General features: G+C 36.9%; 1 protein-coding gene across 2 annotated transcripts in view; it reads right to left on the reverse strand.

The window, feature by feature from the left end:
- Positions 1-3607: 3607 nt before the first annotated feature.
- The window catches only part of Atp2c1 (ATPase secretory pathway Ca2+ transporting 1), a 114516-nt gene continuing 93550 nt past the window's right edge, over positions 3608-24573 (reverse strand). For both annotated transcript variants that reach the window (XM_038321352.2, XM_038321354.2), the window contains exons 17-27: positions 21978-22134; positions 19568-19738; positions 18461-18558; positions 14224-14274; positions 13085-13251; positions 11554-11622; positions 10109-10225; positions 8365-8512; positions 7830-7925; positions 6852-6993; positions 3608-5060 (exon numbers count right to left, since the gene is read on the reverse strand). In XM_038321352.2, coding sequence (XP_038177280.1) covers positions 4930-5060; positions 6852-6993; positions 7830-7925; positions 8365-8512; positions 10109-10225; positions 11554-11622; positions 13085-13251; positions 14224-14274; positions 18461-18558; positions 19568-19738; positions 21978-22134 — 1347 coding nt within the window. In that variant the 3' untranslated portion in view covers positions 3608-4929. The remainder of the gene's footprint in view (positions 5061-6851; positions 6994-7829; positions 7926-8364; positions 8513-10108; positions 10226-11553; positions 11623-13084; positions 13252-14223; positions 14275-18460; positions 18559-19567; positions 19739-21977; positions 22135-24573) is intronic.

Raw genomic sequence — 24573 nt, forward strand, 5'->3', positions numbered from 1 at the left:
GTTGCATAACTGGTGCACTTCCTTGCCAATGAGTGAACCACACATACCTATTTTCTTCTTGATATTTAAATTGGTAGGCAAATATTTTCTATAAAGGACCAGATGGCATTTTAATTTATTATTGATTTTATGTGTATGGGTGTTTTGCCTGCTTGTATGTCTGTGTCTGGTTTCTTCCATGACCAACAGAGGGCATCTGATCCCCTAGAACTGAAGTTAGAGATGGTAGTGAGCTACCCTGTGAGTGCTCAGAATTGAACCTGGATCTTCTAGAAGAACACTAAGTACTCTTAACCACTAAGCCATCTTTCTCCTGTCCTGGTTAAGTAGTTTAGGTATTTTGAGTCTTGGAATCCCTATTTTTTGAGCCTTGCAATCCCTATTCCACCTACCCTTGCTGCTGGGGCATGTAAACAGTAATAATATGTAAATGAATGCAACTGTGTTCCAATAAACTATTTACAAAAAAAAAAATTAAATGTAGCATGCAGATTTGGCCTACACAGCATCACCTCTCAACTTTTAAGTAACAATTGCACGTAAGTGGTGCAGCTCACTGCCATCTGTAGCTTCAGTTCCAGGGGATCCGATGGAGAATGTGAGATGCAGGTCCTCATGTCTTCCCCATCAGGCATACAATCAGCTATGTAACAGTAACTTTTCCCATATCGTTTCATGGATAGTGTTTTATAAGCCTTGCACATCAGCATCATTCATACTGTGCTGTAAGATGCAGACTTGACAACAGGAGCTGACTGGTCAAGGTATAGGATTTTCTTTATGACCATAAGATGGCACCAAAATGCCACCTCTCAGCTAAATACACTTCAGTAGGCTTACAATAGGAAAACTTTAGTAGGCAATCACCTACCTGAAATGTGGTATATGTATTTTTAAAATATTTAAAAGCACATTTTGTCAGAGTTCTAATGCTAGAAACATAGTATCTCTGAAAAGAATATAACTATTTGCCCAATTTCTGCTCAATGATACTGATGTGGTTTCCATAGAAAGCATTACCAAGAGGAAGAAATACTTTTAAATAAACTGGGCATGGTGGTGCACACATTCCAGCAGTCAGGAGGCAGAGGTTAGCCTGGCTTACAGAGTAAGTTCCGGGACAACTAAGGCTACACAGAGAACCCCTGTCTCAACACTCCCCACTACTTCTGTGTGCTGGAAGAGAGAGGAGAGGAAAAGAGAGAGAGAGAGAGAGAGAGAGAGAGAGAGAGAGAGAGAGAGAGAGAGAGAGAGAGAGAGAGAGAGAGAGAGAGAGAGAGCGTGCGCAATGGAGCCATCACAGAAATGTGAGCTACAAAGAATATTTGTCAGTTTGGCTAGAATTGAGCAAAACTAACAAGAAAACCATGATCTGGACCAGTCCTCCAAACAGACCTTTCCTGCCTCCCTGGATACTAGTATTACTGCACACAGGAACACTGACAGGCATGAGAACAAATGAAGGCTATGACTCAGATTGCTTCAATTTTCTCTTCACACTTGCCAAACTTCTGCCTAGATTTATCAACAAAGTGACTTGAATTTCCATTTCTAACATTTTCTAAAGGATGAAAACTTTTCATTTTTCCCACTCAAATTTATAGCTGTATTTTTTTTTTCCCTTGGCAAAGTGTAAGGAGCGGCAACAGAACCACCGCACACACCCCTTTCCTTCCAAGCAATTGGAACCATCCTAAGCTGATGTTTCTGCAGGGCTTTAAAAGTGCAGGTGAAATTTGTAATTATCAAAACTAAGGCTAATGAACATTGTCCCCAGAACTGAACACAGACCTGGAGAACTGTGAGAGGAGGCTCGAGAGGACCTTGGCTAACACAGGAAACAAAATCTCACTACTCTGCTGCCACCACTTGTCAGAGCATGTCACTGTTGTCTAGTGCTAATCCTGCTGTCCACCACACAGCACACGAAACCACGGGACTCTGACTCAGAAACACAGTTATTCATTATCCCTGCCTCACCTCAGAGAATCTAACTACAGATACTAAAAATGGGTACTACCAATGGTTCAGACAAGTGTTCCCAGCTTGTTGACCTTAATAAAAAGGTTCAATGTGGATGCTCTGTAGCAAAGGAGACTAAAAGGTTCGTACTTCCGCTTTCTTAACGTATCCAGCTGCATGCTGTGTGAACTAGGTCAAACTTTTTGAAGAATCAAGTTCTGTCAAGTGGGATTAGTATTTTATATCTTCATATGTTAGTGCACACATCACTTGCTATTTAGATCACAGAGCTTAGTCTGAAAAGCCACTTCAAAGATTTTCAAATGCTAAAGGGCAATGTGTGCAGTATTTAATGTATGAATACTTTTTAAATAAATGTACAAAAACACTATTAACATTAATAAAGTAGCTTTTAAACAGTTTGTATCTGCTTTTCCTGCTCAAGAAGTACTGATGGGCAACAATGCCATTGTATTCCTAGTGCATTCAGTTTACTAAATAAAAACTGAATGAAAAAGTTATCAATTTATCACACTTTTTGGATGAGTTATTCAAGCCAAACAAACTGTACATACATTGCCAGGCAACAGGCAGAAAGCAGTGTAATGTTAATTAATTCATAACTATATAGTTACTGAAGCTACTGACTCATTTCAGTGAAAAAAAATTGCTTATGTACTACATCAGAGATCCAAAATTGAAGCAACCTCAGAAAGATTACTATTTACCAGATGTACAGTGAGTGAGTGTAAAATGTGAAAAACAACATGTCTTATCCTCATGGAGGTAGTTAATGCCTTCGGATAGATCCCATACCCTGGGAGGGGGGCGGGGCGGTTCCTTGGGTTGAGCAACTTCACTGTTACTTCGCCTCAAATCTCCAGTACCTAGCACAGGTATGCTCAGATTTTGGCATTTGAGAGATGTCTACCTAAATGGTCCATTATGTCAAGGGCATTTCTTTTTTCTTTGAAGCTTAGCTACTATGGAATCGAGTAACTTAAAGAAGTAGTCTTAATGGGGGTAAAAAGATACAGCCAAGGACAAGAACTAGAACAAGGAGAATGAGTGGAAATTAAAAGTTAGGTGCTAACACAATGAAGTGAGCCACACTAATCTGGACTAATAGAACTTAGAAAACTGAAATCTGAATCTGTATTACACATTTAGTATTTTTTCAAAACTATAAAAATTTCTGCATCATTCAGCATCCACAGACATAACTTTATTATTAACAGTACTAAGTGGGAAGTCATTAATGAACTTATGAAAAAAATCATTTTATTTTTATAGTTCAAAAACCAAGTGAGAAGATAGGCACATTCATTTCATGAGTTATGTTCTCAACCTATAATGTAAAACAAAGAAGACTGAATATGCACTTAATAATGTATTTTTCAAGTCTGTAACAGAATGTAAAAACCTTTATAAAATTTAGGTATGAGACATCAAACCTCTGAGAGTTGACTAGACAATGACATCGTGTTCCGTCTAATCAGACAGAACAATGTACATGACAACTCGGCCTCAGAGAGTGAGAAGGAAGTGCAGACGGTCTGGCTCCGTATGCTCATGCTTCAGTAGTAAGGACTCAAACAACAGACTCCTCCTATCAGTAACAGCACATCAGTGTTAACATTCACCATTAACATTGAACAAGCTCAGGAACAGTTTATTCTGACAGGTTATGAAATACAAAACTTAACACTTACCTTTATTGTCAAGCTTTTATAAAAACTGATGGTATTACACAGAGCAAACCCATCAATTTCCAAAGCATGCCCAGTGAAATAGAAGACAGAGCACAAACAAATAGTAGAAGAAACAGACTCAGGGTTGTGCTACACTCTAGGCCAAAGCAGCTGCCTAGAAAATTGAGAGGAGCAAGGCCAGCACAGGATCTCCCAAGTACACCCTGGTTCATATGCTATCTATATGAGTTTGGGACTTTTTATTCTGTAAGTATAGTAGTCTATACTCTCTAAGAAATAGGCTTAAAAATATACATATGAAACAGTAATAAAGGTTAATTATTCAGCTGAAGTGTTTGATTTATGAGCAAGGAATGACAAAATGATATTGACAAAGTATACTGATATTAAAATAAAATGGAGACAAAGACATGTTGCTATGATCTGTCATAAATTCCCACCCGGTCTTGTTTTTTAGTCTGTGACTGTGTCTTAACTACAATTACTCTAACTGTAATACCAATGACAGCCCTGAACTAATTCTGCTAGAATTAAAAGACTCACTATGAAAAGCAAAACAACTACAAAAAAAACCAACCATTTACACTTACAAAGAAGAGCAAACATTTACTTCAATTGCAGTATATGCTTTTCAGTCACAAGAAGAAAGAAAAGAAAGTGATCAGACAGTGGTCATATCCTGTGCAAAAAAAAAAAAGAAAGTAAAATACAAAAATGGTAGCACAGAGTATCAGTCTGCTTATACTGCAGGAAAAAGGTAACATGGGAGCTGAGATATGGCACTCCTGGAAATTTCTAAACCAAATAGAATGCCTTTGAAATGATTAAATTTATTTGTATATTAGTAAGAAAGCCCCACCACCATAAATAGTACAATATTTAAAAATAAAAAAAAATATTTATATCCATCTAAGACAGACAGTGTATTTGTACATTAGAGCTCTTTAAGTGCAGAAGGTGGTTCAGGTTTTGTCTTTTGTATTTTTTAATTCAGTACTTGCCCATATGTTTACAAAGTTCCACTCAATTGCAAAAGCCAATTCAAATCAAGGATTATGTTATCAAAGCTGCATAATTTCATTTGGGACTACCAAACAGGTTAAAGGCTGAAATCAAGTCTTTAACATTAATGTTCATTTTTAGTCAATGGAAAGTTAAAAAGTCCTTAAATCTTCATTATTCTCTTGAACTTGCCCTTCTAAATGATTCTTGGACTGCAATTCCTAGTTTGCAAATTAAAAAAATGCAATATGCATCATACTTCAAGAAAAGACGATGATGTCGAACTCGCATTCTTCTGTATCTTTTCCCTGCTTCTTTCAACCTTCTTTATAATTTCAGACACAATGCACACTGACGAGGTAAGACCCAAAAGAAACAACAGATCTGCAAGAGAAAACAAACTGAGTTTTATAATTCTTTGAAATACACAGCAGCAGCTTATGTATTAAAACACACTGTTTCAAGTACTTCATGTGGTAGAGACCATTCCTATGAATTAAAAATGCTCAGATGGAGGACATGCAAGGTGGCCCATAGGTAAGAGCCTCGCTAGGAAAGCTGAGTACCCAGTTCAACCCAGAACCCACGAGGGAGGGTGTCCAGACCTCTGTGCGGGGCTGCAGCACAAGCGCCTGCATACAACACACACCTTAAAACATGTATGAAAGGGAATGCTCAAATAAACTGCCAGAAGTCACACAGCTAAGAGAACAGTCAGAACTAGAACCCAGATTCCAGGCCACCTCCTCTGAATCCTAAGTTCACATAGTAACTTTAATAGTAACATCAAGGGTTTCCTATTTGATAAAACAAGTCTTTCACAAAGCACTTTTCAAGCCATAGTAACGAGACCTGACTGACAGTGCCTTCCTAGTGTTTGAAAGTTTTAGACACTGCATTTCTAAACCTAGGACTGTCTGTTAATAGTAGTCACACAATCTCTACTCTTATTTGTTTAAAAACAAATGGATCTGTGTTTTGAAAATTCTGCTTCTTAAAAAGTGGAAGCAATATGAATATAAAATTAAAATATTAAAATTAAACTAGCTCAAATTTTAAGGTAAACTTCAACTTATATCAAAAAAATAGAAATCACAAAATTCACTTCATAAATACACAAATTAACTTTTAAAAAAGTCTAAGAAATAGGCAGGCACAAGCCTTTAATTCCAGCACTCGGGAGGCAGAGGCAGGTAGATCTCTGTGAGTTCAGGCCAGCCTGGTCTACAAGAGCTAGTTCCAGGACAAGCTCCAAAGCTATAGAGAAACCCTGTCTTGGAAGAAAAAAAAAAACAATTAAAAACTCTAAGAAATAAAGACACATTTCCAAATATACTCTCCACATACTTAAGAACATTAATTTTTGATGCATCTGATGGAGGTGGCTGTTTGTAGTGCTGAAGATAAAGCCAAGGGCTACAAAGTCATAGTAGCACATGCCTTTATTAATCCCAGTGCTCAGGAGACAGAGGCACGTGGTTCTCTGTGAGTTCAAGGCCAACCTGGTCTAGAGAGGATAGCAAAGGCTGTTCCACAAAGAAATCCTACTTACATAGAGAAAGACTGTCTGGAACAAAACAAAGTAAAACAACAAAAAAAGAAAAAACCAAGAGCCTTAGCTTGCCAGCCAAACCTCAGCAGCGAGCTATTCTATAGCTAGCCTTGCACCATATACTTAATGCATATGAAAGAATAAGAATTTCCACAGAAATACTATAAAAGTTAATGTCTCCTGCATCAGACTGAGATGTCATCAAGTAAGAATGTATTAATGAATATGGTGAAATATTAAATATTAAGTTTATTTAAAAATGACTAAGTTTTAAGAACAATTTGATTTAATATAAGCATAAGTATAGTTCTCTCGTTTCATGAAAGAAATGTCCTGAATTTTTTAAAATAAAATGAAATATAAACTACAATTAATCTACAATAGGTTTTGTGAGTTGCTGTATTTCAAAATCACCAAACATGATTTTATAACAACTGATGTAATAAATAAATAAATAATGAAAATGAGTTTTCCTCTGAATGCCCTGAAATGAAAACATTTCATTTGTTACAAGTAAAGGCGGTTACTTTTTCTATTTCCTATTTTAAAATAGTTTTTTATTATGATAAACACATTAGAAAATACAACAATCATCTATTGTACATAGACAGCATTTTCTTTACCCAGTATACTTAGGCTCTCGGTCTGAAAAACCTTCTGAAGTGGAGGGAAGTAAATAACAAGTAACTGTCCCATGATGGATCCAAGAACTGCATAGCAAAACATCTTATTACTGCAGAGTCCAATCTCAAACACAGACTTGGTCTGTTGAAAAATAGAGAGTTCTAATTATTCCACCCTGGTCATAGAAATGACACCATTATATTTTGTTCAATTCTAAATAATCAGTATCATTGAATTCTATCAAACTGTCCTCTTAACAAGGCTTTCTAAAATGAGACTAATATTATCTTTACAGCCCCGTGAGGTTTGTCCTATGTTCAGATACTGTACTGGCTGGTTTTGTATGTCAACCTGACACAAACTGGGGTCATCAGAGAGAAAGGCGCCTCAGTTAAGGAGATGCCTCCATGAGATGCAGTTGTACCGCATTTTCTCAATTACTATCAATGGAGGAGGGCCCAGCCCATGGTGGGTGGTGCTATCCCTGGGCTGGTGGTCCTGGATTCTCTAAGAAAGTAGGCTAGGCAAGGCATGGGGAACAAATCAGTAAACAGCAACAAGTCCCCTCCCCCATAGTCTCTGCATCAGCTCCTGCCTCCATATTCCTGCCCTGTTTGAGTTCCTGTCCTGACTTCCTTCAGTGGTAAAAAAAACTGTAGAAGTATAAGCCTAATAAACCCTTTCCTACCCAACTTGCTTTTTGGTCACAGTGTTTAGTTGCAGCAACTGGCACCCTATCTAAGAAAGATGTTAACCTAAAGCTACTTTACAGCAATAGCTAATAACTGTAGAAAGACCAGATCTCCTCTGAGATCAAACCCCATCCTTATTGTTGACCATAGAACATCTTTATAGTAAAATGTATGGTACTGTAATCTGTGGTTACAAAATCAAAGCTAAAATATTTATAATCTGTCTACTTCTTATAAAAGGGTCCTTCTCAAACAGGTGAACTAGATAAGACCATTTAAGCATACCTGAGATCTGGAACTCAGTGCATTGAACATGTCAAAAAACACAAAGCAAGTGAAAGTCATTGTTGTGTCTCGTGGTGTTATCACATTGTCTCGAAGCTGCCGAGAAGAAAGACAAAATGACCTTTTCCCCCCCTTGTGGCAGAATAAAATGAATAAACATTAACATTACATGCTTTCAAAATGAAATAGCTTCCGTGTAAACATGACAAAAACTACCTGAATTTTCTATAAACCACTTAGTGAATAAATACAGTCTACATGAAAGTTAAAAAAAAATCATGAGCTAGGTATCAGGAATTAAAATACGGGCACTATTTTAACACAGCCATGTAAGATTTTGTTTTCTGATTTTCCCAAATTTCCATCCACATGATACTTTACTATATACTTAATGACTTTAGAATATAGTTCCTTAACCTGTATTTTTCAATCAGAAGGCTCTTCACTTGCCAAACATCTGTACAACACACAAAAAAAAACAAAGAATCCTACTACAGAGACACATGGTAACACTGCAGTTTATCAGTAAATATACCTCTCGCCAGAAGACAAACAAAGTCCCACAAACAATGATTATTGATGAAACAAGTATTTTAAGTATCAAATTTTTTGTCAAAATGCTGTCCTTCCAGTTTCGAGGAGGTTTGCGAATGACGTCTTTATCCACTGGCTCTACTCCAAGGCTTAAAAAGAGAAAGAACAAATAAAGTACTTTGAAATGTTTACGCTTACTTTCATAGTCTAACTAGCTTCAATTATCTAGCAAGCTAAATGCTTTCTTTTAAAAATAAAATGTTGAATATAAAGAAAATACTGGCCATGATTATCTGAAAACTATCACTGCTGGACATGCTGGTATAATGTCTATAGTACTAACTACTAGTAAGAAGAAGGAAGGGAAGGGAGGAAAGAAAGAGGGAGAGAGGGCAAGGAAGACAACTGATTTTGTCATTTTCTGAACTCTTACACTTATGCTTTGGGCGAGGTATGAATGACAGACAATTGATAGCCAACTTTCAAAAAACCATCCAATTTCATTTACATATAAATTGATTTTTCAAATCCATAACCTACCAAGGAAATAATATATTTCATGCAAGGATGTCTTTGATTAGGAGGATTTACTGGGATGACCATGACAGATATCACTCAATTACCATACTACTAAAAACGACACTGAAATATTTGAACATGTATTTGAGCAAGGCTCTTAAACAGAATTCAGATATGAAACTTGGAGAGATGGTGTTGATGCTGTATTATGAAAGTATCCCTTTTGTACTAAGAGCTGGAACTTCTGCTAGACTTCAACAGAGTTAACAATACACCTTGAGGTAATGTAACAACTGCTATCCTACTATGTACTCAGCATGTATAATCTGCATTAGAGAGAACAGTAACAAAACCAATCTTATCTTAGACTTCCCATGTAATCAACTTTTACAGTTTGAACTAATACGTAGCTGTAATCTTCAGTTACATACTTTGCAATGCCCGACCCAGAGTAATGCCTATGTGTTTTCATGTGTATTATAACCATTTGCTGGAAACAGCAAATAAGCTGAAAGCAACCTTACAAATGAATATCCATAAATGCTGGACACACATTAGAATATTGCTTGATGGTGTCTACTATCTGGGTCAGTTGAAGTGAGTGACTTAATTCCTTATAAAACTCTAGTTAAAATTGCTGTAAAGTATCCATCATTCCTTCCACATGTGAGGCTTTCTGTGCTGTTCAATAAGAGCCCTTTATTAGGGACAGATACAACAAACACAGATACACAGACCACAATACAACTTTCAGGCAGGCAGAGATTCTCAGATTCATACATCTGTCATAAAACAGAAGACACAGGAAAAATGAAGCAGAGAATGTAAATACTGGTTTGCTCTTGGTGAAATAACAATGACAGGGGGGGGGGGGGCACATTGATTCCTTCCCTTAGTGCAACATCAATGCATTAGTGGTGAGCAAGTTTATTGTTAATGTGTTCAAACTGACTGTAGGAAATTTCTCCATTATATCCAGTTCTGTCCAAAAAACAAGAAAGAACTGCAATTGTTCCCTCATCTGTTTGGACCCAAAAGCTGGCACCTCAGACAATGTAAACTATCAGATCTATGCTGAATGAATGGGCAATCAAAAGAGAAAAAATGATATGCAGACATGACAATTCCTAAGAAGCATATTGCTGGAAAGTGTGCATGATAAAAGTTTGATAGATCTTATTCACACCTGCCTTCTCTTTTCAGTTCATGCATGAAGAAACACTTACCTCTGAGCTGGCGGTCCATCCATAATAATATTGATCCACAAAATTTGCATTGCATTCAAAGGGTTAGGAAAGTTCATTAACGTAGCCAATGAGATTAAAGTTAATGCTGCTATACTCCTGTTGAAAAGAGTCATTTAAAAATTAGCACAATAAATTTTATACATTTTATCAGCACTTAAGCCTTATGTTACTAGGGCTGGGAAACCAGCTCAGCTGGTGAAATGTTTTCTAAGTAAAATCCTGAGAACCTGAGTTTAGATCCTCAGAACCAAAGTGAAAAGTTAGGGGCAGTGGTACCCACCTGCAATCCCAGTACTGGGGACAGAGAGACAGGAAGGTCCCAGAAACGCTAATCAGTGAATCCAGGATGAGTAAAGACATGTCATCAAAAATTAGGGTAAGCGATGACTGAGAAAAACATCCAGTGTCAATATCTGGGCTCCACATGTAAGTACATACATGTGTACACAGAAATGGGTACATTCACGAACACATTCACTACATTAAAAAAAAAATCATGTTCTACATATTTTAAAGTAATCCTATTAATTCAACTGAGCTATGCTTCATTCATATAAATATTTTGTTAAGAAGCTAAGGGGAATTTTTGAAAGTGAGTCTGATTCTGCAGTTCAGGGTCTTGCTGTATAGACTGGGCTGCCGCAAACAACAATCTACTTGGTCTCCCAGGTGACAGGATAAAAAATGAGAGCCACCTATCAGGCAAGCTCAGAGTATTCTAACAGAAGACTTAAAAAAAATGCTTATGCAACAACAAAAATACAAAGACCTCCTAACCCTGACAGAGGCCCTCACCTAAGTAATACAGACCAGGCCTCTTGAATTCTCCTGCCTCAGCCTTCTAGAATGCTGGGATTACAGATGTGTCACCAAGCCCAGATGAAAGGAAAGATTTTTAGACCTACCACAAAGTCAGCTTCAAAAATATTTAACAACTTTGACTAGAGAAAACCTATTTTATTTTTAGAAAAAGATACCAAGAAACATTACTGAGGTTTGACACATCCCTTTTAGATTTCAGAACCAATTAAATAAATCCCAAAGGTTTATGCAAGCAACCTTTAGTATTCATGGGAGTTGGTCAGGTTGCAGGATCTCCTTCAAATGCCAGGTCCCAGTCACTTACATAAAAATGGCATTATACTGTTTCTCAACCTTTTAGCTAAATGGCGAATATAAAATGACAAAATATCTACCTATTATTTATACATTTCCTATTATATATTTTAAATCATCCCTTTGAGAGCATCTAATATGACCTAAGCAGTATGTTCATAGCTGTTAATACTTTTTTTCTTTTTAGAAAATTACTTATAAGCAATCTTCAAGAATACAAGTAGGAAGTTTCTAGGCATTCTGCCCAAGTTTTATTTCTCAAATAATTTCTCTAGAAGACCCATGGGCAAAAGTTCTTGCAAACTTACGTGCTCAGTTGAAATCTAACAAAATTCTTAATGTTATTATAAATGCCTTTACCCTCTTCAATTGCAGACCTGAAATTTAAAAATAATGAAATAAGAAACTATCACATAAAATATACCCATATGAAAATATTTTCAAACTAATTTTCCAACTAAATAATAATTAGCATGTTTAAAAAAAATCTATTATTAGGTAAGAGTAGGAAAGATGGATTTGTTTTGTTTTTTCAAGATAGAGTTTCTCTGTGTAGCCCTGGCTGTCCTGGAACTCACTCTGTAGATCAGGCTGTCCTGGAACTTACAGAGATATGCCTGCCTGTGCCTCCCCAGTGCTGAATTTAATGTGTATATTACCACCACAGCCTGGCCCAAATTCTTACTCTTATTAAAAAAAAAAAAAAAAAGGTTGGGTTAGAAAGATGGCGATGGCTGAGCACTGAAAGGGCATGCTGCTCGTGCAGAGGACCTGGGTTCTACTTCCAGGACCATGTCAAGTGGCTCACAACCATCTGGAACTCCAGTTTGTGGAGGAATATCACCTCTGGTTTCCAGAGACACCTGCACCATTATGTACACTCATACATGTAATTAAAAATAAATCTTTAAAAAAACATTTATTATCTTTCTCCACACAAGATAGTATTACATATATCTGATAATAAAACAATGACATTCTATATCCTTCACAGCTTATTTTTCTTAGTAGGTTAAATTAAAACATGTCAAAAATTAAATGGCACTGAGTTATATAAGAATTATGAAATTTATTGTTTCTATATAACTATGAAGAATTTAAAGATGTGGTTTACAAAAATTTACTTAGGAATTCTCGGATTCACTTGGTTGAGTCTAGGGAAATGTGAATTCTTAAAACAACTGCATCCTCCAAGATTTTTAGATAACTTCAAAAAATGGGGGACAAAAACACCACTCTTCTTGCAAAAAAGTTGGCATATGCAGAGTCCCGTGCTCCAAAGTGAACCCCTTTAGGCCATATTTGGATAATAAAGCCTAGCAGGACTCATTAGAATTCATCACTGTGAGGAGTTATGGATAGTGAGATTCACATGACCTCCCCCACTAGCATTAATCTGGAATCTCAATCAACTGAAAACACGGACTACCAAAGGCATTTGGGGCTAAGATGCTGTCTCATGAAAACTAAGGGCAACAAGAACACTTACTAATATATGAAAATATTCATGAATGTGAACTTAACTTTTAATGCTGCATACATGTCTCCCATAACCTCAACCTAACTAAAATAAATACTCTGTAAGAAGGGTCACTGTTGTGCCATCATTCTATGCCCAGAAAAACATGACATGTGGCTGTCACTCAGTAAATATTCCTTAAATTAACAGTCTTCTCATCTATTATGTGTGTTCCACTGACAGAAATATTTTTCTCTTGAACTACATAAAACAAGATTATCCAAAACAAAATGTTTTAATTTGCCCAATCCTGCTAATTCTTTTCAAGCTGAATTATCTGAAGGTGAGATGCACGTAGGCAAGGAAAACCAATGTCTTACATTATTGTTTGAAAGTCATCATCCACCAAGATCATGTCTGCAGCCTCTTTGCAAACATCTGTGCCAGTCTGACCCATGGCAACTCCAATGTCTGCAGCCTTCAGAGCAACGGCATCATTTACTCCATCTCCTGTCATGGCTACAACTGACCCATTCTTCTGTAGAGACTTAAGAGGGCCAGAAAAGAAGAGCAAAGAGAACTGTTCTGATTTTTTGAAATTATATAATAGGATAAGGAAATATTATCAATCACTTTTCACATAATTAAGATTAGAAAAAAATACATAACCACTTTTTTGGTCAACTTAAATACATCAAAGTCTTTATAAAATAAATCTTAGAAAATACTGTTAATAGCATTCCCAACCAAGAGAGCTGTATATCTGACATGTGACAGTCAACTATATAATGGTTCGTACCTAGGGGGTCTTTTCATTATCCAGAGAACATCTAACAACGTTTGGCGGCATTTTGACTATCTTAAGTTGTAGGATGGCACTGGCATCTACTGGGTGGGAGCTAAGGATGATACTAAACATTCTAGAATACTCAGGACAGCCCTATCACTCCTACCTACAAATAACCCATCCTAAGATATCAACAACCTCAACTATACAATGTCTGACTACTATATGTAATAATTAAATCTGCTTATCTGTTGGATACAATTCCAGTTGACTTATAAAAATTAAACAGAACATAAAAATATTCCAGTAAATGATGCATACATACAGCAGGTAGAGCAGAAACATTGTTAATGCCTGGTGACATGCAAGTGGTATTGGTGTTCAACATACTGTTCACTACATAGCTTGGTTAGTGAACTGATGGAAATAATAAGCCTTCTTGATACTTATTGTTCACTCTTATAAAACATCTTTCTTACATTGATTGACACAGTGTCTATCACTATTCACTCTGGGATGATTCAGCTATGCATCCCTGCCATATTATACTTCTACACTCTGCTTAAAGAGGCTGTCCTGGAAAATGCTTTATAGCTTTCTTCTTACAGAATTATACCCGTTTTTGTCTCATAATACCCTAAAACTTTGCCATACTTTTTGTAATGAACAAAAGACAAAAGTAGCAACATTTTGTAAAGAGAATTCAAAATAATTTGGTCGTCAGACACTCACCTTAATAATTTTCATCTTGTGTCTTGGGCTTGCTCTGTAAAATACTGCAACCTGTTAAAACACAGATACACTAAAAATCTCTATTAACAAGTACCAGTGTAGCCGGGCGGTGGTGGCGCACGCCTTTAATCCCAGCACTCGGGAGGCAGAGGCAGGCGGATCTCTGAGTTCGAGGCCAGCCTGGTCTACAAGAGCTAGCTCCAGGACAGGCTCTAGAAACTACAGGGAAACCCTGTCTCGAAAAACCAAAAAAAAAAAAAAAAAAAAACAAGTACCAGTGTTTCTAAGTAACATTTTTAACAATTTAGTTTGGCACAAAGGCTGAAATTAGTTAATGCCATTTATGTGCCAAGATACCTACCTTGTGCAGGGATTCAATCTACCAAAGAAAAGGGTATATTCATCATAAGAAACACATAATCTAAACATGTCACGACCTTCATCTGTGTCCTCACAACACTAGTGTACAAAAGGAACTGCTTTTCCCTTTGGTATGTCTCAGAGAAGAACAGCTGCTTCCCAATGTCTGAGGGGCTATTTTCAGTGTGATGTAAGTGCCCCCTCTTGATCTGGAATAATGCATAAGCCTCTCTTCAACTGTAATTCAAAGCTACTTAATGATCAGATTTCTCCACACACAATTATCTCTTCATAACTCTTCTGTGTAATCCTGTCACCATGCCAAATACCAGCCAGAACAGTGAGTCTTGTACCCTTAACTTTCACCTTGTTTTAGCCTAAGTTTTCTAGGTAACATTGCCAGCCCTTACACCTCTCTCACACAGTTCCAGTGGGGAAGTGAGAAAGGGGAGCTGCATGGCATCCTCCTTCATAAAACCAGTTTTGAATGTCACATCAGTCCATACTTCTCACTGATTCTAAGCATCCATGTTCCAAAGCATAAATAATCTTTTGAGTTTTATTATTTGTTTCTCAGTCTAGCAAAAGGGAGCAGCAGTGACTAAAGAACAAAATACAACCACTGTGGTTTGGAAGTAGAAATGAGGAGAGAGGAGAACAAAACAGTGGAAAGCTATATTATGAAAGAAAAGAATACAGGGAAATACTGGGGATGGGGAAAACACCAAATAAAAATCCACAAAAGGCCTCCACGTGTTCAGGAGGACTCTCAAGGGCATTTCATTCTTCTTGGCACTTCTCTGGGAACTGAACTTGTGGTCAGCATTCACAGTTCTTTAGAATGGCATAAACTGACAAGGTGAGATGGGGAAAGGAAGTCAGGGAGAAAATAGGAAAACACTAAAAAGGAGGTTGATGGAAAAAGAGATTGTAAGATTAGAACAACCTGCCACAGTTCTCAAATCTAGGAGACTTCCTACTGATGTACTGGATAATTACTGTAGGTGATTAAAATAAAAATATGTGAACTACAGAAAATGAAACCATGAGTGTGAGCATTTGTTAACCGAGTAAACAAAAACAAGTACTAATATCAAAAACAGAAAATAAAAGGAACAAGGACACTCAGTTCTATCTATGGACAACGGGACAGAATCTAAAATAAATCACAAATGGAAAATGCTAAGATCTTTCAGGAATACTTCACAAAGCAGGCACAAGTCAGCTTTCATATTGCTTTCTAATTGGTTCTAGAGAGTGAATAATTTCACATATAGAAGTTAAAGGGTTAGAATATATCCCCCAGAATCACAAAAATGAAATATAGAAATGACAAACAATTACATGATGTTAAGATGTGGGAAAACTAGTAGGCTAGTAATTTAGAACACTTTTATCTATACACTAAGAAAACAGGCTCTGCAAATTAATTGGAAACAAAAGTAGATGAAATAAAACCTGCCAGTTGTCAGAGGTTTACATGAACACAAGATGAAGGGTGGGGGTAAAGTGGGAGGAAAAACAGTCCTGCTCACTAAAAAAATCATTAGTATTTGGAGAACAGACTCACTTAAAACACATTAAGTTCCATGGTATTATACAATTCTTTTTAAGTTGAATACATTTAACCAGTTCAATAATCTGACTTCAAAGCTTATTTAAGTCTCTTTAGAATAGTGCCAGTGTATCTGCCATAATTAACACACTGTCTATTTGGAAAAGAAAGATGATGTCATTTGTCCAGGCTAATGATACAATTCGGAATTCTTCCTTCTCTAAATACCTTTTAGGCTTGTTGCCAAAATGTATTAACATTTTATCAAAGAAACAGAAGGGGAACAAGAAGAGGCACATGCAAGGCTGGCAGCTCTAGAAAGAAGGCTGAACAAAGGTCTAGTGGGAAAATGTTTAATTAACTATAGATTTTATAACCACTTAGTAATATACACTCTAGCCCATACCCCGGGAGAGGCCAATGTAGGATTTGTTCATTCACAAATAAACTATAAGGTAATATGCACACAGAAGCTCCCATCCAAATAAGTAAACACTTTCTCCTCTTAATCTCAAACAAAGAAAATGTTTAAGCTGCTCTAGAAGATCGGGAAATAACATTCATGAATGAGTAGAGCTTGATTAAACTCTAATTTTGGCTGAACAAAACAGTGCATATTTGCTAGCAACCACATCCCCAATCAGTTTACTAGAAGATGGAGAAAGTACAACTGGAAGTTTAGGAACTAAACACCACTGCATAAAGTACAGATTGTGAAATATAAATTGAAATCTCTTCAGAAGACAGTTCAGCAGTAAGTCTCTCAGTGCACTGAACCTTGGTCAGATCGTTTCAGATTCAGGAATTTGGTCTACAGAAGAAACTGCATCTAGATGCTGCATGTGCAGTAATGTTCAGACTACAAAGTAACAGATGGTCAGACATGGGCTCCAGTAGCAATGTTATCCCTCTCACTGGCTTTAAACCATCAGCCAGACTTTGTAATTGCCCAAAATGGAAGTAACCAAGATGCCCTTCAAAATGAAGTGTCACCATCATATATATCAAGGAAGAATCAGATGCCAGGTGGGTGGCACACATCTTTAATCCTAGGACTAGGGAGGCAGAGGCAGGCAGACCTGTGGGTTTGAGGCCAGCCTGGTCTACAGAGCGAGTTCCAGGACAATCTGGGCAGTTACACAGAGAAACCCCATCTCTAAACAAAAGAATCATAGTAAGCAAGTTCTCAATCCAGGGCTTGGTGAAATAACAAATGTATACAGGTTAGTCTAAAAAGCCAGCCTGAAAAGGCAACTTATGACATAATCAACCCCATGACACTTTTGAAAGTATGAGGAACAAGTGAACTACCAAGGATTTCTTAAAGCAACGGGACAGTTCTATATAAAACTAATGGTTGACAAAGTAAATACTCATTTGCCAAAACCCCTAGAAATAGTAGAGATGGATTAGGTGTTATTTCCTAAGTTTTTTTTGAAAATCAAAACTTGAGCTAACAAAAATCTACTAATTACTTGAAAATTTTTAAGTGATCCAACCTTAAGAAGGTGACTGTAAATAAGATATGTATAATATATGCGCTCCTGGTTGCTACTATTATCATTAAAACATTATTCACAGTAAAAATATATAAACTAAAACTTCACTAAGAAAATGGCTTTATAAATACATATATCAAGTGTTCAGAGATTCATGCACAGTAAACAGCCACACAAAATATAGCAGAGCCATTAAAGGCATTAATTTAATTAATTAATTCTAGCATTAATTTGTGATTTCAGAAATGCTGAAATTACATAAAATGAATATTAAGCTTGTGAATATATGTAGTCCAATCTATGTTTCTGGGTTTTGTTTGTTTTTTGTTTTGTTTTGTTTTGTTTTCGAAACAGGGGGTGTCTCTGTAGCATGGGAGCCTGTCCTAGAGCTAGCTCTTGTAGACCAGGCTGGCCTCCATCTTGCAGAGATCCGCCTGCCTCTGCCTCCCAAGTGCTGGGATTAAAGGCGTGCGCCACCACCACCCAGCTCTATGTTTCTGTTAAAAAAGTACAAACTCAAGCTAAAATAAAAACAGAGCTAAAGTAGAAGTAGCAGTATCTCTCCACTTCTACCTCACACACACAAGTACTAGATTACCACAGTACTCTCCTGAGAGGAAATACAGTTTTTATCAGAGTTAATGATTTTATAACATTTTCATAATGATCTCATCATAAATAATAATATGGTTTATTTCAAGGAAATTTCATTTCAGAATCTGGACCAGCAAATTTGGTGGGCACGTCTCATTTGTAAGTGAGCAGTTTCCCCGAGACAGTAGCAATATCTGAGGGCTCTCAGTATCTCCTCGTGCAGGCTCACCTTTGGCACTATCTGTGAGAGCTGCTGGACTTCCATAGTATCCACTTCTTCTCCAGACACTGACTGGGAAGTTTTAGAATACAATCCCAGACGGCTAGCTAAAGTAAAAGGTAACAGAAAAGTATAATTAAATTTCTTTGCTTGAAAAGTTAGTAAAATTATGCTTATTAGACATTTTATTTACTTATTAAAGATAAAAAGTGTATCAAGGAATCATAAGACAAACAACTGGTAAGACAAAACTATCTGAAATTTATAGTGAGTCTGAAATTACTGCTTGTGTATTTTATTTTTACTTAAATTTAAGAATAAAGAATTGTCCCTAAGTGAGCAAAATCTAAAAATTAAAACTATACTAATTAGTTTCTGCTCAGCAGCTCAATTTCAATGACAATCAGAATGTACTATAAGCAAAGTAACTGCAGCCAGACAAACTGGTGGCAGATTGTGTTGCACACAATCATGTAGCGGCATAGAAATGAAAATACATGCTGAAAAATGACTCTCCCAATATCAGGAGCAAAGCTGACACTCTTAGTCCAGATCTATGACAAATTAATAAGATCAGAATGAACAGACTTGGCAAGTGCCGAATTTACGCTTTACGGGCTCCAAGGCCAAGAATCTGCACTTAGGCTTCTCTCCTCCTTACACTGCTGAAGGCAGCTGCAACTAACTTTCAAACCGTAGAAGCTCACCTCTGACGAGAAGGAAAGAGTGCACAAAAGCTAGCCTTAGTATCTATGCTCCAGTCTGCTTTGAAAGTTTTACTGAAATTAAAAAGGAAAACCTCAACTCAACTTTCCGTTCACATCCCTAAACTAGTGTTTTATACCTGTCAGCAAGTGGATTATAAAGTTAAAAGTCAGCTACCTTTCTGTGAATAAATACACAAATGATTTCATGAGCTAGTCATGTGTTTTTAATATTCTTTTTAAACTCAAATCCTGTGTACCTGTAATCTTTTTTAAATCTGTGCAAAAACAATTAAGTTATTATATAATTATATATATATAATTTTATATATATATATATATCCTAGCTAACGTTCATAAAACTATACACTGCATCATTTTATGAAACCAAAATGCAGCAGCTCAGTTATACCGATTGCAATTGCAGTCTCCTGTGAATCTCCAGTGATCATTTTGATGGACACCCCTGAGGCAATAAGTGTTGTGACCGCTTCTTTCACACCAGTTCTAGGAGGATCGATGATTCCTACCAGGCCAAGGAAGGTCAGTTGTCCCAGTTCCGAACCAGAAGCCAGGGCAAGAACTTAGGAAATAATAAAATACAAAACCAGAAAGTATTGGTTGTGAAAGTATTAAACTTAGCTGATAATAAATCACATACAGCTATAATGTCATTTGAAGTTACTGCCTATTATTTACAATTCAAATTTATCACATTATGGTTCAATAGTTCTGGATACAGGGTTGCTTTTAAGCTATTTAGAAATTAAAAGGGATAAAACCAAAGAACTACTAAGCATATAAGACAAATAAGAAAGAATTACAACATTCTTTCCTAACAACCACATGGAAACTACTCTCCAAAGAAACTACAATCTCTTTAGAAAATACATTCACTATTTAGGGGCAAAGAGAGGTTATCAAGTCAAATTTAAACAAACAGACTCCTTTGAAGGAAGCTTTTAACATATCTTCATCTGAGAAAGCTTTATTAATTATACACAGCCTGTATATACACAATTTCATACACGCTGAACACTAGAAAGAAAATTTCATCTATAAAGTGGTATTAACACCATCAATACCAATAAAGTCTGTTCTCGCTGCCTCCAAACATTAACAAACATTTCTTGCTCATAATTTAGGTCTCTAAGAGTTCATAACTATCATATCATTATTGTTAGCTTTCTGTCATAATTGGGCAACAAGATATAACAAAGTCATGCTCATTTCCCAAATATCACTCATTTACACTCAGAATTCTGGGTCTTTTGGTCACTATCCTTATAAATCAAAAGGCTAAACTTCCATCAGGGAGATTATTAGACTAAACACTTACTAACAAGCATCCACAAAGCACACTAAACCTAAGGGTCTCAGAGGGAGCCTGCGAAGTCCCAAAAGGGACAAAGGAGTACTTATTCCTACTCAAGCAAAAACTATGGAGAATTGAAAAATCAAAGCTGAAGGCAAACCACTTCTGTTTAAGTGGTAGACAAAACCCACAAACGTTTTTTCACTCTGAAGGGGAAGCGATTCCTGGCAACCTCTGATGTTAGGATAGAGGCAGAAGTCAATAATACAAGGACACAAAGATTATCAGTTTGCATGCTACCAAATCCTGAGAAAGGAGATCATTTCTGCACACTAGGAGGGTGACACTAGCCCAGGGACTGTGACCCTACATTTGAGCATGCTTTAGCACTAAAGACCTATTTAAAATATTCTTTAGGTCAACAGTAGATAAACTGTTTATACAGAAGCCCTCAGATACAAAACAGCTATCATGGTTTGAATATATTTCCCATACCCTCAGAGTTGGAACATTTGGTCCCCAGATGGTAAAGTTTTATAAGGTTGTGGAACCTTCAGAATATGAAGAAAGTGGGTCTCTTCAGGACAGAACTTAAAGTTTTATAGCTCACCATCCTGCCCCCCCACACTGCCTTAAGATATAAAGTAGCAACCCTGCTACCTTAAGCCATTACTACCGCCATGATGGGCAGTACCTTCATCTACGCCTCACTTCCTCACTTAAGTTGCTTCTTGTCAGGTCATAATCACCAATAAAAAAAATCGAACTAAAATATGTTAGAATTTCAAAGTTTATGACCACAAGCATTTCTAAGAAACTACCTTGGTAAGATACTGTATAACCATACATGTATCAATTAATATTTTAATGTATACACATTAATATTTAGTATTTTATTCTTCCATTACAGTAACAAAAAAGAGGGGGAAGATGAAAAAAAGGCCTAAGAGACAAAGATCACAGTATTTCCTAAAACTCTATGAAACAAATGTTTTCCTCTAATAATTCAAGTCTACATTGTAAAGTGCAGCACAAACCATACACAAAAACATCAACAATTCTTCAGCGAAATGGCCCAACAGATAAAGGCACTTGCTATAGACCCTACCAACCTGAGTTTCATTCCTGAACACACACACTAAAAGTAGAAAACAGATTTTTATGTTACCTATTTGCCGCCTCCTGCCCCTCACACTCACACACACAGACACACACACAAGGTAACAGAAATCCATAGAAGATAAACTTCTTGAAAGTAAAATCTCAATCCTAATCAAAGAACACTGCAGATCCACAGAAACTCAAGAGTTCATAATTTTGCTATATTCTTGACTTTCCACATCTGAGGGCCAGTTCCCCAATTATAAGAACATGACATCTCAGCAATTTCAATGGTTCTGACACTTGGACTAGAACTGGACTGCTCAGAAGTGAAGTGGGGATTCAACTGCAATTAAAAGAAGGCCCTTATCTCCCCAGAACAGTGAGTATGCTGAAGCAGCCTTACCTCTGAGTCCAGCAGAGCCCATCCGTGCCTTCTCTTGTTGATACAGATCTCTCTGCTGCTGGGTAAGGGCCAAAGTCTGCCCTTTGTTGTTATATGTAGTACAATACTTAATCACCTGTTCATAAGCGCCCTTCATAAAACAAATTTCTGGTCTGTCCTAAAAAGAAAAATATACAAAGTTTATATTCAAATTGTATATATATCCTACATGAATCCAAAAAGAGACCTCAATCTCTCATAATCCTTTGCAAAGTAAATCATTTGAACATAATTCTTTGAGTGGCATTTAAACTCTGAAGATCATTAATGCATGTGGGAGCATACGCAATAAATAAATAAATAAATAAATAAATAAATAAATAAATAAATAAATAAATAAATAAATGGAATTCTGTGCTGCCGTGCCTTACACCTTACACTAGAAGCAATGTTTTACTACACCTCAATGTGTGTACAGTGAGATTTGGGAGATCATTCTTCACCATGCAGCAGGGATTGAAGGAGATCTAGTATCAGTCCAGGGGTAATGTTTCAGGTTCTTTACAAATGACTATTAACGTATCTCTATCTATGGCTATCTACCTACGATGCTTCTGTAATGCTCATAATGATAGATTTCTTCCATTTATCATACAAGGCCCTAAATTTAATCCCCAAATGGGAAAAACAAATACAAAATAATCCCTAGGACCTTCTAATGAAACCTGTAGTCTCTACCTGACCGTTCAATTTCAGGTACTTCTCCAGCAAGGCAACCTAATTTACAATTCTTTCAACTGTCTTGTTTTTCACCTCTGAATATTTAATACACTTACATTGAGACTCCCCTGTTAACAATTTTACACATTGTCTGCCAGGCAGTGGTGGTGCATACCTTTAATCCCAGTGCCCAGTGTTGTAGCACAAAGCTCCAAGGAGCCAGCTTAGCCCTAACCCTCCCACCTCTCCTCTTCACATGGCACTGCCTCCTACTGAAAACCTCTCTGGAAGCTTTACAATCACTCTTCAACATAAGGAGCATCCTTTCCTGATTACAGACCTTGTATTCATCTCCTTACTCTATCCTCCATTAACATAGTTTAGAGCAGGAGGGGAGGACATTTCACTATAAAACCTAAAATCTTTCTGTTTTGAAAATATTTCATAAAGCATTATTTGGTAAAATTTCATTTCTTTCTTCTTTTTGTTTTGTTTCACTATTTATTTTTTCAAGACAGGTTTCTCTATGTAGCCTTTGGCTGTCCCAGAACTTGATATGCACAGACCAGGCCGGCCTCAAACTTACAGACCCATCTCGCTCTGCCTCCTGAGTGCTGGGATTCAAAGTATGAGCAGCAAGCCTGGCACAATCGTATTTCTTGTCCTCTCTATGCTACTCCCATTATTGCATGTGGTCTCAACCTCCCAAACTTAATTTGCTCATCTTCTTATCTTCTCTACAGCTACTTCTCTCTGTCTACTCTACCTGCTCCAGGTCCTCACTTAACTAGAGCTTCGACTTAAGCATTTTCCTGTCATTCTCATGGTCTTAGGAATCTCCTTCAGCATGTGCACTACCTTTGCTTCTCTGAGCCTTAGCCTGATAGTTCAGTCTGCATCTTTATACTAAACATTTCCCTGGTTACCAGAAAGAAAATTTGCCTATCAATTTACGCTCACAACTAAAAACTGGTAGCTGCCTGGGCACTGTTAACACTGGTCAGCTGGCGGACCTTGCCGCAGGGGGCAGGGGAAGCCCAAGAGTAGGGAAGCTTTTGTCCTTGTTATTGAAAAGAACAGGGAGTTTTTCCAGAACTCTCCATTATTCTGAGGGAACAAGTGTGGGGCGGGGCCTGGCTGCACAAACTCAGAGAGTGCAATTGGAGCCTAGGAATTTGTCCTTTATAATGACTTCCCTTGGTCAGCTTTCAGTGTTAAGCTTGCTAGCACATCACCCGTATATTCCCCAGATCTCCTATATTCTACAAGGATAAAGGAATACTAAAACAGCATTTGGGGAAGAAAGGCTCCTACTGGTTCATCTTTTAGACCTCAACCTTCCCTCCCAGTATGTCTGTCTTAGTGCTTGCCTTTAAAAATACTTATGGATTTTTATCTTTTATTCCAGAGATTGAGAAAATATATTCTTATTGTCATATTCAAAAGACACTTCTAAAAACAAACTAATTGAGCCATTCTAATTATTTTTAAATTAGCAAGTTTGTCCACTCTATGGCAGGCTGACCTCCCCTCCACATCTACTTTACTGAGTCTCATTTGTGTGTTTAGGTTTTGTATGTTAAATCCATTGGTTGCTTTCATCTTGCAGCAAGTCTTTAGGTTGGAAAATGAGAAGAATCACACAATTAGTAGTGTTATTTATTATAAGGATAAGACATTCCTTCAGCGAAGAGCAGTCCAACAACATAAAAACAGCAGAGACCTATAATGAACTATCAGCGAAAAGAAAATCAGATCAAGAGAACTGGATGTCAAAGTCCTCCATTCCTAAGACCGGGCTAAGAAACACTTAAGCAGTTGGCTTACAAACAACACTAAATATTTCAATACAGAAATTTTATAAAGAAGAGTGCCACAGTAAAGAAAAATATAATAA

Source organism: Arvicola amphibius, chromosome 3 (assembly GCF_903992535.2).
Source record: "Arvicola amphibius chromosome 3, mArvAmp1.2, whole genome shotgun sequence".
Classification (NCBI taxonomy): domain Eukaryota; kingdom Metazoa; phylum Chordata; class Mammalia; order Rodentia; family Cricetidae; genus Arvicola; species Arvicola amphibius.